This window comes from Empidonax traillii, unplaced genomic scaffold (assembly GCF_003031625.1).
Source record: "Empidonax traillii isolate 1590-97213 ecotype Southwest subspecies unplaced genomic scaffold, ASM303162v1 scaffold585:size537962, whole genome shotgun sequence".
Taxonomy (NCBI): Eukaryota; Metazoa; Chordata; class Aves; order Passeriformes; family Tyrannidae; genus Empidonax; species Empidonax traillii.
Window position 1 is genome coordinate 23,971 of NW_020955778.1, and position 15,486 is coordinate 39,456.

Genomic DNA, 15,486 nt, shown 5'->3' on the forward strand with positions numbered 1-15,486 from the left:
GAAAAATAGTATAAACATTTATTACTAGTAAAGTAAAAATTACTAATAAATTAAAAACTAAAGAACTATATCTATAACAATTTCTACTCAAGTTGAAGTGTTATATATTTACAGAAGTACTTCTTCCCTTTTATACTAGTCCAAGGAGAAGAAGTAGTCCCACTCTGTATTTTTGGAGTTCCAGTTCTCTCCCTCTAGCAACAGATCTTCAGCAGCAGCAGTATTTTCATTGCAGTTGGAACTTCTTCTCTCTCCTTCTTGCTCTGTGTTAGCTTCCAGGGCTGGGCTTACCTCCCTCCTGGGCTAAGACCGAAGGCTGGGGGTTACCCAGGTCTTGAAGGGTCTTCCTTCCATAGGCTTGCAAGGGGACACTTGCTTACTATGGATCTTCTTCCACAGAGTTACAGGGGATAATGGCTTAAGAGTTCACCCCTGTTTCCCTATGGAGGTCCCTCCCCATGGGAGAACAGTCCTTGATAGACTTCTCGGCATGGGTCTAGCACGGATCCACACACGCACGGATCCCAACATCTCACATGGGCCGTCTCGCTCCAGCATGAGATTTTCTCAGGGTTACAAAATCTTCAACAGTAGTATAGATCCACACACACACGGATCCCAGTATTCCACCTGAGTCGTCACTGCTCCAGCACAGGTTTCCCTCAGGGTCACAAATTTCCACCAGGACTCTGCCTCACTTCAGTCCTTCTCATGAAGTCTCGGTTCTCTTTGGTACATTCACAGACTCTTCTGTCAGCTGCATGGGGGGTCTCCTTACTCCAGCAAGCTTTTACAAGTAGCAGGGATTATTTCTCAGTCTTTTCCCTGCTGAGGAGAGAGAGCGAAAAGGCAGGGGGGAAACAAGCCCCCCCTTTCGCACTTTTCTTGCTGCTTGCCAGCTTCGACCTTGGAAGCTCCGTTATCTTTCAGCTGGAATTCTTCCACAGCTGTTTCTGTTCAAACAGTTCATCTTTCAAACTTTTTTTCTTCTTCACTCTTGTACAAGAGAGAAGGGAGGACTTCAGTGCTGCACCTACTCCCCCCACCCCGGCCCAAGCCGGGGGGGAGGGAGTCTGGCCCTGCTTGGGCCCGCTATTCTTTTCCCCTACATGGCTGCTGCTACTAATTTCAACTGCGCCAACAACCTTCTCTTCCGTTTTCTTGAAGATGTAATTAGCAAAGGCGTTACTGGACTTTTGATTGGCCTTTTTGTTCGGAAATTACCTGGAAAAAACCATCCTCAGCCCCAGGGATGGGCTGGTGGGCAAAACCACGACAGAAGCTGATACGTTATTTAAAAGGGGACTATGGTGGGTTTTAGCCATTTCCCCTTAGCTGCAGGTAATGCTTTAGCTTTATTATTGACACGGTGTTAATAACTGTGGAGGTGGTATAAACCAGGCCCTGTCTGCGTGTTTGCCACTGCTGTGCACACATGGTTCTGAAATGGGGTGGCTGGTGATCCGCCTAGAAACTGTTGCTGCTTTATATTCCAGCAAAGTTGGAATTGTCCAAACAGGGCACTGTCCTTTGGCTCTGCCAGTGGTAAAGGCAAATCTGATGTTATCAGAGACAAAATTAATTTCTGTGTCTTTGGCGGCTTGTCTAAAAATTCACTGGAGCAGGGAGTGTTATAAAAGAGACTGAATGCTTACAAGAGGGAAAAATATTCCTTCCTGCCCCTTTATCATGGAGGATGAAAAAAGGGAGCTCTTGAAAGCCCAGGAATTGCTGAGTTAATATTGTGTATCTGATGAATCAGTAAACTGTATGTTGAGATAGTGCCAAAATAAAGAGAAAGCACAATCTGCCTTTTGGTCAGAGCAGAGCACTTTGGATTCCAATGGTTTTGGTTTGCTTGTTCTCTGATCTGGGCCAATGGCTCTTAGTACAGAGTTCTGCTTAACTAAGCTGCATGTATAAAAGATATTATCAAGGAGGGATGATACAATGGGGTCCTCAGTGTAGTCTAACTTCTACCTCCTTTATTAATCTGAGGAAAGTCTTGAACCATAAATCCTTGGTTTCAAACAGGACAATTTTGAAACCAATTAGAGACCTAAACCCAGCATTCTGAATCTTTATTTTGCAAAACCTGTTTCTTTATTCCAAATAGCAAGAAACTATCCGGCACGTGGAAACATGTCTGGGAAACCCAAGCTGCACTACTTCGATGGACGAGGCCGAATGGAACCAATACGGTGGCTGCTGGCAGCAGCTGGAGTTGAGGTTTGCCTCTGTTTTCTTACACTAAGAGCATGTTACAAACATGTACTTTTAATGTTCCCTGTGAAAAATGTCACTGAGTGACTAACTGACTGACTGACCTGCAGCTTCCAAGTACTTCCATTTACTGCATTGCTGACCAAGCCAACAATGACTCTGAGCTTACCCTAAGCAGGAGGCAAGTTCCTGTCTCACTTGCACGCATCTTGTGCCAGGCCTACTGGTAGCACCACAGATGCCTCTCCCCTGTAGCTAGTGAAAGAAACAATTAAAACCACAGCAGCAGAACCTGGCTTCTTAACTTCTGATCACAGTGCTTGAGCACTTCCAATTCTGAAGAGCTTCAGTTAAATTTCAAGGTTCAAAATAGCAAAGGACTAATTTTGCTGCTACAGTGTAGCTTACCCCTGCAGGTACTTTACATTATAAATCAAAGTTTTCTTTTTTACCACTAAGACTTTCTGATATTGAAGCAGAGGGGAGTGTGGGGATCGGTGAGTTTTTGTGAGCTGTGAGTTTTTGTCATGGTGATGGCCATTGCACCAGAAAGCTTTCAAATGTTATTTATTTTTTCAAAACTAAAATGCCCCAAACACAGCTCTTTGTGCCTTCATTGTCTAAATGAGGAAGAAGCTAAAACATGGAACGACAGCTGAACTTTTCTTCTCTATTTCTTGCAGTTTGAAGAATCTTATCTGGAAAAAAAGGATGATCTGGATAAGTTACGGAAGGGTAAGATACCCTCACTATTTAATAATAACACTAACAGTGATAATGATAACAACAACAACAATAGCAATAGAATAATTTGTCTGAGAACACCCAAGAAGTCTTAGTCTCTTAGAAAGAAAGTCTAGACTTGACTGTGCATGAGGTATCACAAACGCACACTGCAGTGTGTTAGATGGCATCATCCACCCGGTTGCTTCAATCTTCACGGAATCATGGAAGGGCTGAGGTGAGAAGGGACCTGTTGAGATCATCTACTCCACCTCCCCTCTTCAAGCAACACCCCCTACAAGCCAGGTGCCCAGGACCATGTCCAGCTGAGGTCTAAGTATTTCCAAGGACGGAGGCTCTCTGGGCAACCTTTGCTGATGTACAGTAACTTCCCACAGTAAAAGAGCCTTTCTTTATGGTCAGATGACTGACTCTCCTTTGATTCAGTTTGTGTCCATTGCCTCCTGTCCTATCACAGTAAAGGTTTTTGTCATCACATCAAATTCATTATTCATTATCAAGTCAGGTAAGAGACTTCCTGAGCTAATTTGAACCTTAGATTACTATCCACTGTTGGTAATCCAGGCTGGCAGTGATGATATTAATAGAAGAAGTGCCAGGGCAATCAAAAAGGATTTCAAGGCACTGGGTAGATCAGTTCAGAGGACAGGCACACAGGTAGTATTTGCCTCAGTTCCTGTACTTGCTGGAATGAATGAGGAGATGAATGAGGAAAAGAGTAGGAAAGCCTACCTTATCATTAGGTGGCTAAAGGATTGGTGCTGCCGTCAAAATTTTGGGTTGTTTGACCATGGAGCAAACTCCACGGTACCCAGTCTTTTAAATCAGATGGGCTTTATGTATCTAGGAGGGGCAAAAGGACTGTAACCCATAAGTTAGCGGGGCTCATCAGGAGGGCTTTAAACTAGGTTTGAAGGGGGAAGGGGTTTAATCCACGCTCTCCAAAGAGAAGCCCAGGGATGAAAAGCTTGAGTTAAGAGTAAAATCAGCAGCCCAGCTGAAGTGCATGTACATCAATGCATGCAGCATGGGCAACAAACAGGAGGAGCTGGAAGCCATCGTGCAGCAGGAAAGCTCTGACATAGTTACCATCACAGAAATGTGGTGGGATGACTTGCATGACTGGAGTGCTGCCATGGATGGCTACAAGCTCTTCAGAAAGGACAGGCAGGGTAGGAGAGGTGGAGGGGTGGCTCTGTATGTTAGAGTCCCTTGACTCTGTAGAACTTGAGGTCACCAATGATAAGGTCGAGTGCCTGTGGATCAGAATCAGGGAGAAGTTCAACAAGGCTGACATCCGAATGGGAGTCTGTTATAGACACCCAACCAGGATGATGAAAGGGATGAATTATTCTACAAGCAGCTGGTGGATGTCTCAAAATCGCCAGCCCTTGTTCTTGTAGGCGACTTCACCCTGCCAGATATCTGCTGGGAGCTCAACATGGCAGAGAGGAGGCAGTCTAAGAGATCCCTGGAATGTATAGAGGATAATTTCCTGCTCCAGCTGGTAAATGAATCTACCAGGGTGGGGCCCCACTAGACCTGCTGTTTACAAACAGAGAGGGGCTGGTGGGAGATGTGGTGGTCAGAGGCTGTCTGGGCCACAGTGACCATGAAATAATAGAGTTTGCAATACTCAGCGACACAAGGAAGGCCACCAATAAAACCTCTACACTGGACTTCTGGAGGGCAGATTTTGGCCTGTTCAGAAGACTGGTCCAGAGCATACCCTGGGGAAAAACCCTTGAAAACAAGGGGGTCCAGGAGGGATGGACATGCTTCAAGAAGGAAGTCTTGAGTACACAGGAACAGGCAGGACCAGTGTGCCAAAAGGCAAGCCGGCGAGGTAGACGACCAGCTTGGTTGAACAGGGAGATTCTGAAGGAAATCAGGGATAAAAAGAGAGCTTTCAGACTGTGGAAAATAGGGCTGGCTACTCAGGATGAGTTTAGGAGTATAACTAGGTCATGCAGAAAGAAAATTAGAGAGACAAAAGCGCAATTTGAAGTCAATTTGGCTACTTCAGTTAAGGATAACAAAAAGCGCTTCTATAAATACATTAATAACAAAAGGAGGGGCAAGGAAAACCTCCATTCCTTGTTGGACTTGGGGGGGAACATAGTTAACAGGGATAAGGAGAAGGCTGAGGTACTTAACACCTACCTTGCCTCTGTATTCACCAGTAGGACAGGTGGCCCTTGGGACAACTGTCCTCTGGAGCTGGTAGACAGGGACAGGAAGCCAAACAGCCCCCCTGTATTGCAGGAGGAAATAGTCAGTGACTTACTGAGCCACCTGGATCCACACAAGTCCATGGGACCAGATGGGATCCATCCTAGGGTGATGAGGGAGCTGGCAGAAAAGCTTGTCAAGCCGCATTCCATCATTTACCAACAGTCCTGGCTCTCTGGGGAGGTCCCAGATGATTGGAAGTTGGCGAATGTCACGCCAATCTACACAAAGGGCTGCAAGGAGGACCCAGGAAACTCCAGGCCTGTCAGCCTGACCTCAGTGCCTGGCAAGGTTATGGAGCAGATCATTCTGAGTGCAATCACACAGCAGCTACAGGATGGACAAGGGATCAGACCCAGCCAACATGGGTTTAGGAGGGGCAGATCCTGTCTGACCAACCTGATCTCCTTTTATGATCAGGTGACCTGCCTGGTGGATGAGGGGAAGATTGTGGATGTGTCTATCTGGACTTCAGCAAAGCCTTTGACACTGTCTCCCATAATATACTCCTGGAAAAGCTGGCAGCCCATGGCTTGGACAGGGGCACTCTGTGCTGGGTTAAGAACTGGCTGGAGGGCCGGGCCCAGATAGTGCTGGTGAAAGGGGCTGCATCCAGCTGGCAGCCGGTCACCAGTGGTGTCCCCCAGGGATCAGTGCTGGGCCCAGTCCCGTTTATCATCTTTATCGATGATTTAGATGAGAGGATTGAGTCCATCGTCAGCAAATTTGCAGACGACACCAAGTTGGGAGGGAGTGTCGATCAGCTGGAAGGCAGGAGGGCTCTGCAGAGGGACCCAGATAGGCTGGAGAGTTGGGCCGATTCCAATGTGATGAAGTTCAACAAGGCCAAGTGCTGGGTCCTGCACTTTGGCCACAACAACCCCCTGCAGCGCTACAGGCTGGGCACAGAGTGGCTGGAGAGCAGCCAGGCAGAAAGGGACCTGGGGGTGCTGATTGACAGGAAGCTGAACATGAGCCAGCAGTGTGCCCAGGTGGCCAAGAAGGCCAATGGCATCCTGGCCTGGATCAGGAACAGTGTGACCAGCAGGAGCAGGGAAGTGATCCTTCCCCTGTACTCAGTGCTGGTGAGGCCACACCTGGAGTGCTGTGTTCAGTTCTGGGCCCCTCAGTTCAGGAAGGATATTGAGGTACTGGAGCAGGTCCAGAGAAGAGCAACCAGGCTGGTGAAGGGACTTGAGCACAAGTCCTGTGAGGAGAGGCTGAGGGGTTGTTTAGTCTGGAGAAGAGGAGGCTCAGAGGTGACTTTACCACTCTCTACAACTACCTGAAAGGAGGTTGTAGCCAGGTGGGGGTTGGTCTCTTCTCCCAGGCAATCAGCAATAGGACAAGAGGGCACGGGCTTATGCTCTGTCAGGGGTGGTTTAGGTTGGATATTAGAAAGAAGTTCCTTACAGAGAGAGTGATCAGGCATTGGAATGGCCTGCCCAGAGAGGTGGTGGATTCACCATCCCTGGAGGTTTTTAAGATGAGGCTGGATGTGGCACTGAGTGCCATGTCTAGTAATCAGAGTGGGGTTGGATCAAGGGTTGGACTTGATGATCTCGGAGGTCTCTTCCAACCCCGTTAATTCTATGATCCTATGATTTTAGGTGGCCTACAATGTTGTTGTTTTATAATCTGCATGAAAACAGAGTTCCAGATTTCTGGCTTTAACCTGTACCTCTGATGCATTCCTGTTTCCCAAGGCAACTACTCATCTTCTAGCTTCAGCTTTCATCTTTATGAACATGATATTCACATTTCCTCCAAAGCATATTACATGTCTGTGCTCTTCCCTTGGCTTTTGAAAAAAGGCTGAGCTCGGGTTGGCATTTGCAGTCCTGCTCTCCTTTAGGAATAATCACTTGGCCCCCCTGCCACCTACAGATGAGATGCTGTTGTGCAGCAAAGTCAACATAGAAGCCACAAAGACATAGTATGCTTTTTTATTTGCATTATATGCTGAAAAGTCCTTAAATTGTCCAGATTTCCATAATACGTACCAATGCATGACAGAAACTGCTGCATCACATCCTTCAGTCCTTCTCATCTGTATCACTCTCCACAAAAATCATCTGAGTTAGGGCCATGTAGCACATGTCTTTTACAGTGCCTGAAAGCTACAAGTTCTGCATTTGGGAGCTTGCTCAAATCTGGAGAATCTTCAAGAAGTTGATTCAATGATTCTAAATGAAACCACTCATGGTTCTCATTTAGAGACTGAGTGTCTTCTTATTTCCTTTTCCCTTTTCCCTAGATGGATCCCTGCTCTTTCAGCAAGTGCCAATGGTGGAGATTGACGGCATGAAGATGGTGCAGACCAGAGCCATTGCCAACTACATAGCAACGAAGTACAACCTCTATGGGAAGGACCTGAAGGAGAGAGCCCTGTACTGTAACAGTGCCACGTTTTCTTGTTAGACCGCAGTTCACACTGCAGCTCTGTGTCACACAAGAATATCCCAGCTCTCGGCTAAAGTCAGGGTGATAGAACAGCTCTTCACGCAGCATGTGTAGACTGTGACTGCAGGTGATGTCTAGGGCAGTGATAGCCAGCTAGATTAGATGGGCAGCATGGTGCAAGGCAGCTCATCAGTCATCAATCAATCCAGGGGCAATACAGTTCTCAGAAGAAGGCAGTCAGGAGTGCAGACTGCCTCCCTGTTGCTCCTGTTCAGTTTCTCCTGCAGAATGTCACAACAGGCATTTTCACCACATCAGACACAGGGAGACAAAAAACCCCTGCTTTCCAACAGCCAGTTATTAGAATTGCATTAGGATTAGTAACTGGTTCTTTAACAACAGAACTCTTAGGGCACATGGTTTGACCTGAGGTATTTTTAAATGTTTCCAATTAATAAGGAATGGTAAAGAAATGTGAAGATATTTGTTAAAAAGTTGCACAGACCCACTGTTAAACTTACCATGTCTGACTGGATTTCTAACACAAGTTTGGATGACACACCTGCCAGTTTTGTACTCAGGTTCAAAAAAAAACATAGTTCAGAGAAGTATCACCTCTAGCGAGAAGTGGAAGGGGGACAGTGTTTAGGGGTGGATTAGGCACTTTGCATTTGTCTTCCACCCAAGCGCCTCCCCTGTCCCTTGATGCAACTGCATTCTGGAGGGAACTACTCCAAGCTATAGATGTGAGATAGAAAAGGTGGAGATTTCCCAGCACCTCAGCAGGTTTATGCCAATAGCTATTGTGGCACTCAGATCTACTGTGTTTGTCTTGACCAACTGGATCTATTCTTTTCAGAATCGATATGTATGTGGAAGGAATGTTTGATCTGAATGAGCTACTCATGAACTATGATTTCGAACCAGCAGATAAAAAGGAGCAACTTTTTGCTAATATGATGGACAAGGCCGCAAACAGATACTTCCCAGCCTTTGAGAAGGTGTGTGGCAAGGACAAGTGTATAATCTATGACCTTGCTTTGAAAATATTATATTAAGCAACAATCAAAACATCATCTGCTTCTCTCTTTTTAGGTTTTGAAAGACCATGGACAAGACTTTCTTGTTGGCAACCAGTTAAGCAGGGCAGATGTGCAGTTACTTGAAATCCTTTTGATGGCAGAAGAGTTCAAGCCTGATATACTTGCCAAATTTCCTCTCTTGCAGGTAAATGAATGGACAGTTTTAATGGACAATGAATTGGAAAGGACCGCTGATTTAAACTGGCTGAGAATCAGGGGAGAGTGGGAGGGTGAGAAGTGACATCCAAAATTATCAAATATCCTAAGTAGTTTTAGCTGTCCTCAAACACTGCTGAGTATGGCCACCTTCTGACTTTGCAGCCACAAATGCATAATAGAGGGAAGCCTGTAGTTTCTTCTGCAGCATCAATGCATGATGTTACTTTTAGAGGTTGGATAACATCAAAATGTCTTACAGTTACAATGCTTCTTAAGCACAGTGCTGTTTTGGTTTTGTTTTGTAGCGTTTTAAAGCAAGAATAAGCAATATCCCTACAATAAAGAAATTCCTGCAGCCTGGCAGCCAGAGGAAATCACCAGTGCGACCAGAAGATGTACCCAAAGTGCTGGCAATTTTCTCCTGAGCAGCAGCCTAAAGCCACATTTCACTGTGTTTGCTGATAGTGGCAAAAGGAATGAATGAAAAGAGTGGAAAGGTTTTTGATCTCTCTTTCCTTAGCTACAGAACTGGTTTGAGCCTACTGCAAATACTTCCAAGGGAAATCTATACGAGCATACCAGTAGATGGAATAGTTCACTGATTAGGGAGTAGATTGGACAACACAAGATATCTTAAGTTACTAAAGAGAATACCTGAAAAAAAGTCTTACTGTTGACACTCACGCCCAGGATGTTAATTGTCTTCTTGATGCTACTTACATGCCTAAGGGCTCTCTGGTTCTGGCATTCCTAAGAATTGCTGGAAAATGATGAAAGTTTAGCCCAAACAGTGGGTGATGTATTTGTTCTGGGAAATGCCAGGAAAAGCATGCAGGTTCTGGTTAGATAGGGATGACAGGTTAGGATTTGGCTTTCCCCTGAGCTTCACTTGGAGGACGCTGGGACCAGAGATCCTATTGCACCTCTGTTTTGTGACTGGACATATTACAGCTTCACGAATATTTCCTTTAACTAAAGGTGTATTGTAGCAGCTAAAAGCAGTTTGCAGACTTGATTGAGTGTGCTTGTCACTAACTGTGAAGTTTAAAACTTGTATCTTTAAAAGAAATGCCATGCATCTGCCATCAGTCCTTATTATCAAAAAAAGGAATAAAAAAGGAGTAAACCCCAGCGTTTTTCTGCAGGAAAGCATGTATGAAACAGAGGTGTTGCACGAGCGATTTCTCTCCCTCCTCACTGAGGCTTTCAGGCAGCACTTGCAGCTGCTGTGCATTGTCAGAAATTCAAGGCAGTAACTTGGGGCGTGGCTGCCGACTCTGTGCTGTGCAGTCTACAGGCCTGGCCTGGCAGTTCCAGGATCCTGAGCACAGACCCCCTTGGGACACGCAGAGCCAGAGCCCCCAGCACACCAATTGCCTGGCAACCCGCTCATGGGGCTGCAGCCCCGGCCTCTCCCCAGTCACAACATCCCTGCGACCCCACTGCCGCCTCGGGGGCCTCCAAGCCTGTTGCCTGCCTGCTCCTGACCCGGCCATGTCCCTGAGGTGCAGCCACCTCAGAACCAGCCCAGGGGAAATGCTGCTCAGAAAAACTGGATTTGTTACCCGGTGTGCAACTGGCCAATAATTACATGATCGAGAGAGACCTGGATCATTTATTTCAGAGCTGTGCAAGCCTGGGTGCTCGCTGGTATTCCACAAAGCAAGTACATTCACTGTCAACACTTTTTACTATTTATACACTTTAGCAATCAAAGGCATTCATATTCTTTGTCTATAAGTTACATGGTTCTCCTAATCATTATTATTTCATCTTCTACTGGTTACTGATTCCCTCACTTCTCTTGCTAACTAGTCCAGATGTTCAGTCTCCCTCTTCTTTTGGGTCAGTGGGTTTCTTGGCTCAGGGGACCATGAGTTGGTGGTCGTGATCTCCCCCTGCCAGACTTACCTTTTACCCAGTTGGAGCTGATTCAGCACAGTCACTAAATTGTCTTTATTAGTTTCTTCCTTATCTCGGGAGTTCTGCCAGATGTCCTTGTGGCCCATAAATTCTGCATTCTTTGTATCCACTATTAGTGGAACATCCTTCTTTCCAAGCTTTGCTAACACCCTGCATAGGTCTGAGATCACTGAAACCTGCTGGGCCCTAAACCTTAACAAGGCCATTCTACCAACAAGTAATTTTTCTTTCACTTAGAGGTGGCTTCTTAGCTGCCACCTGTTTCATGGATTAAATTTCCTTTCCTGTTGATTAGGCTTGAAAGGGTAGAAAGATCAAACATCAGAGAACATCCTTTTGTTGGAAAATGTTTACATATTCCGCATTTTGCAACACACACAGCCGCTCCACAAGACTCCAGGGACAGGGCCGAGACGGCTTTTCCGTCAGCCCTGGTCGTAGGGCTTAGGGATGGAGCTTGACAGCGGGAAGCCGGGACAGCTGTGGCCGGGCTGTCCTCCAATTGCGGGGCTGGCAGTGGACACAGCCCGGCCGCGGAGGCAGCCGAGGGGAGGAGCGGCCGCCTCCCGGGGGCCGGCGTGTTGGAGGGGGCCGGGCGGGCAGGCGGGCCGTGTGGCGGCGCTGCCCGGGCGGTGCGGGCGCTGTGGCGGCGGAGCGGCCCGAGCACACGGAGCACACGGTACTGGGGCGGGGGGCTCGGCGGGGTTGTGGGTCTTGCCGGGAGGGCAGAGGGAAGGTGCGTGGCGGACCGATGGACACTCGAGAAACGCGCTGGAGTGTCCGGCCGTGCTGCTCCAGGGAGTTTGTGCAGGGGTTATTCCCCAGCGTCTCTTCTGCAGCAGGGAGCTCGGACGGGCGGGTGCTTGTGCATGTTCGCTGAGTAGGTTCAGCAGGTATCCTGAAGAACTGCTGTTTGGAGTGCATGTTTTACAATCTCTGGGAGTAATTTGCCTTTTATCTCGTCCAGACACTCCTCCTGGCTGGGGCGGTGGAAGGAACGCATTTTGAATCCAGGCTTGTCCTGAGTCCCAGTGGAAACCAGACGCCGGTAAGCAGTTACAGTTTTAAGACAGCCCGGAGGCCGAGCCGGGCTCGATGCAGTGCTGTGTGTAAGGTCGTTCTGCTGGAACGGCCCTGTACGGGCTGAGTTTGAGGAGCATTGCTGCGGAGAACTACTTCTGGGTCCATATCCAATTAAGAAGAAAATTTAAGATTTTGGAGCAGATTATGAGCTTATTGTTAAATTCACTTGCTTGTGAATTTAGAAGGCTAGTGCCTGAATTGTTCTGGACAAAATTGCATGTTTTTTTTTGTTTGTTTTAATACAGTGATCACAGCAGTAGCAGTACCTGCTTGGCTGAGGTCCAAGGAAGGTCTAATGCCCTAAAACATCAGGAAAATATGAGATTCATTTTCAAGTCTATTATTCAAGAAAGATAATTTACCAATTTTGCTACTCTTTCATGACTTACTGTTTTATAAATGGATATGCAGTAGAGAGCCATAACTGGGTCACCAAAATACCTTGCAACCCTATGTATTTGTTCAGCCTAAACCCCAAAGTCAGGCCTAAGGCAGTGTATTTCCAGGAAGATAAAAGGTTTTTCTTATCCAAACAAAAAGACTCAGCCCTTGGCCAATCTGCAAAAGGAACTGTGATGAACAAATATGGGTGATGTTGACACCTGAAATTTTTTTCACTGACACTTATTCTGCTCTTCAGCTTTCCCAGCTGTCTTGAGCAGAGTATTGGGCTGACAGCAGCAAGCAGAGCTCTGACTGGGCTGAGTTTTATCAGCTTCACCTCTGCTTTGGGGAACAGTCAGGGAAATTTGCTCTTTCTGCAATGCTAGCCTGTCATTAAAAGTGTGTTTCCCAGGCTTGATCCCACATGCTGGAAGTTAGAATACTTGTCCAGTTTGTGAAGGTCCAAGTGCAGTTCTTAAGTAATTTTGAAATATGGAAGGCTGAGAGCTCTCTTACTTGGTATAGCATAATTCACACACATACAGGAACTAGAAATGGAACATAAGTCATGGTCTTCTGTGGGTAGGATCTGGTAAGGGAGCTGTGACAAGTCACTTCTCTGAATGCCTTATTGCTGTTCAGATGTCAGGAATCTAGCTAGACATCCAGCAGCTGCAGACTGGATGCCAAATCCAGTCAAGACATAATCAAGTCCTTATTATCAAGCATATATTTTTTTATTAGGAGAACTTTGTTACAAGAGACTGAGGTGTCAGGGGATACAGATGTTGCCAGGGCTAGGTGGGAGCTGAGCATTGCTTTTGAAGACCTGAAGTTTGGACAGAGGCACCACATTTCTCCTGTGACTCCAGTCCCTAATAGAGCAATTGCTATTTGCTAAAGGGCCTGAAGATACCACTCAACACGAAGAACTTCAGTGGAGAGGGCCAGGGATTCTGTCTTCCCTCTCACTGTTGTGCTGTTTGTTTGTGCCTCTTTGTTGATGCCTTTGGGATTATGGCCAAAATTTCCATATTGTGGCTCAATTATGTATTGTTAAGTCTACGCAAGGATAAATAAGCCTGCCTGTAAATAGATAAAACCTTGGCTTAACAATGAAGCATTCTGTTAGTCTGTGACTCTGTCCTCTAATGAAATCTGCCTCATTTATCTGGGACCCATTAGTGATAAGAATACAATGATAGCTTTGTTTCCAGCACTGGGCAAGCTCACATCAGCTGCCGATGTCATACTATGGCATGTGACTGCATGTGTTGGGGAAATTTGAAAAGACAAAGTGTTTTATCCCATTGCTATCATCTGGTGGGCTGACTTCAGCCCCCTGCTGCTGGGGGCATTATCAGGCCTTATCTGCCGAGCAGAGGTCACTGTCCCATTTGTTTGGTTTCGATTTTCAGGTTTAGTTTTTGGAGCAAATAGGGTATAAATCCTTGTTACAGTTTAACTGTAACAGAACTAGCTAAATAGAGAAGTGAGCAGGCCTGATGAAATACATTGCTTTTAAAAGCTCATATTTGTAAAGGCACAGAAATATAGGGCTCTGAATTGTCCTATGAGAGAGGTGAAACCTGATGTTGCTGGGTTGGTGTTCTTTGGAAGCAGTTCATTTGACATACATTTTCAAGTTTGATATGATATGGATGCTGTCACAAAACCCAACACCTGCTAAAGATATTGCATCACTGCAAGGTTAAAAATGTGTTTATTCAGGAATATCTTACAGTTCTGCTTTGGTTGTAAAACTCTTAAGAGCTGTAAAAACTACATGAATATTTTTGAAGATAGGTATAGGGTTTAGTAGATGCTTGTTATGTTCTGTCATGATGCGATTTTGAATTGTTGCATATTCTGGTAGTGTGTACCTTTTCTTTTATTCCATTAATCCACAGAAAACGTAGTTGCATCAAGCCCGACTGTCTTGGCCTTGATTATTCTACTTTCACATTCATCCAACTGTTTTAAGTAGGCTGAAGTGGAACATTTTAAATGCTAATTTAAAACATTCTTCCTGTAAAATCATCATCTTGAATTTATTAGGAAACAAGAACTCTGAAATCATGGCGGGGAAACCCAAGCTGCACTACACCAAGGGAAGGGGGAAGATGGAGTCAATCCGATGGCTGTTAGCAGCAGCTGGGGTTGAGGTTTGTACCTTTTTTTTTATAAAGTGATCAGATTAATCTCTGATTAAAATAGGTATTCTCAGGAAATGTTTCCCAACTGCATCTCTGCTTAGGGATAGGCACAAATTTGTATATTGTGATGCAGGATGCTTAGATTCAGTGATACACTTTCATGCTGTACTTCATGTATGCCTTGAGCAATAGTTGTGCAGTAAAAGGATTTTAACACACAAAGACAATTAATAGGTTTTGAAACGTTCTTTAAGATGAGATCTTAAATTGTTGCTACAGACAAAAACATCTATCTCTGACTTTTTCTCAATGCTCATAAATTCCCTGTGTCTCATGATTCTTCTCCACTGAAAGGCCATGCATACCGCATGAAAACTTTAGAACATTATCTCCAAACAAAGTGCTTTTCATTCTTTGCGTCAGGACCTGAGTAGGGTAAATCAGCAGATCTACTCTAAAGGCAGCAGTAGGGGGGTTATATAGATAAACATCAGGTAAAGACCATCCTAAGGCATCTTAATTTCTACATTAAGTTTTTGTCTGAATACAGTTCTTTGAAACTATTTATATTCCATTGGACATAAAAAGCTTTTTTAACTTACTTGTCAGTGTTGCTGACAGAGAAGCTGCAGAGCATGAGTGCTGAGATGACAAAGATCTTCTCATTCAAATGTCCTTACTTAAAAAAAAAAACAAAACACCAAACCGAAACAGCAAGGGAAAGAAGGAGGTAAATGCTGTGTAACGGAGGCATGCATAACTTACAAAAAAAATTTTTAATATTTCATGTGGCATTGGCTGCTTTCAAATGAACGATTTGGTAGCTGTTAACGGTTCATGCAGGTGAGTAGACTGGTCTTTATGCTGGGGAAGCTTTATTTGGAGCATAATGCAGTATACAATACCATATGTTGGGGACATTATAGTCCTTGGTTATTTGCTGGAGCAGAGATGAAGAATAGGAGTAGGGGATCTGTTGAGGAAACTTTCCTGTCTGGCCATCCAGGAGCCACTCCAGAAGTTCTTAAAAATAATTTAATCATGGTGCAACAACAGAATAAAAGCTTGAACTGGTACCTTCAAAGAGGGACCCCGAA

General features: G+C 45.4%; 2 protein-coding genes across 2 annotated transcripts in view; both read left to right on the forward strand.

The window, feature by feature from the left end:
- The first annotated feature begins 2,127 nt into the window (after positions 1-2,127).
- On the forward strand, positions 2,128-9,297 carry LOC114064843 (glutathione S-transferase-like). Its single transcript, XM_027898230.1, has 6 exons — positions 2,128-2,229; positions 2,907-2,958; positions 7,457-7,589; positions 8,462-8,603; positions 8,698-8,829; positions 9,149-9,297. Exons 1-6 carry the CDS (start codon positions 2,143-2,145, stop codon positions 9,266-9,268), a joined length of 666 nt encoding a protein of 221 aa, XP_027754031.1. The 5' UTR covers positions 2,128-2,142; the 3' UTR covers positions 9,269-9,297.
- A 2,088-nt stretch (positions 9,298-11,385) lies between these two features.
- LOC114064841 (glutathione S-transferase) overlaps positions 11,386-15,486 on the forward strand; it is a 10,957-nt gene continuing 6,856 nt past the window's right edge. The window contains exons 1-3 of the mRNA XM_027898226.1: positions 11,386-11,436; positions 11,734-11,814; positions 14,292-14,398. Coding sequence (XP_027754027.1) covers positions 14,312-14,398 — 87 coding nt within the window. The 5' untranslated portion in view covers positions 11,386-11,436; positions 11,734-11,814; positions 14,292-14,311. The remainder of the gene's footprint in view (positions 11,437-11,733; positions 11,815-14,291; positions 14,399-15,486) is intronic.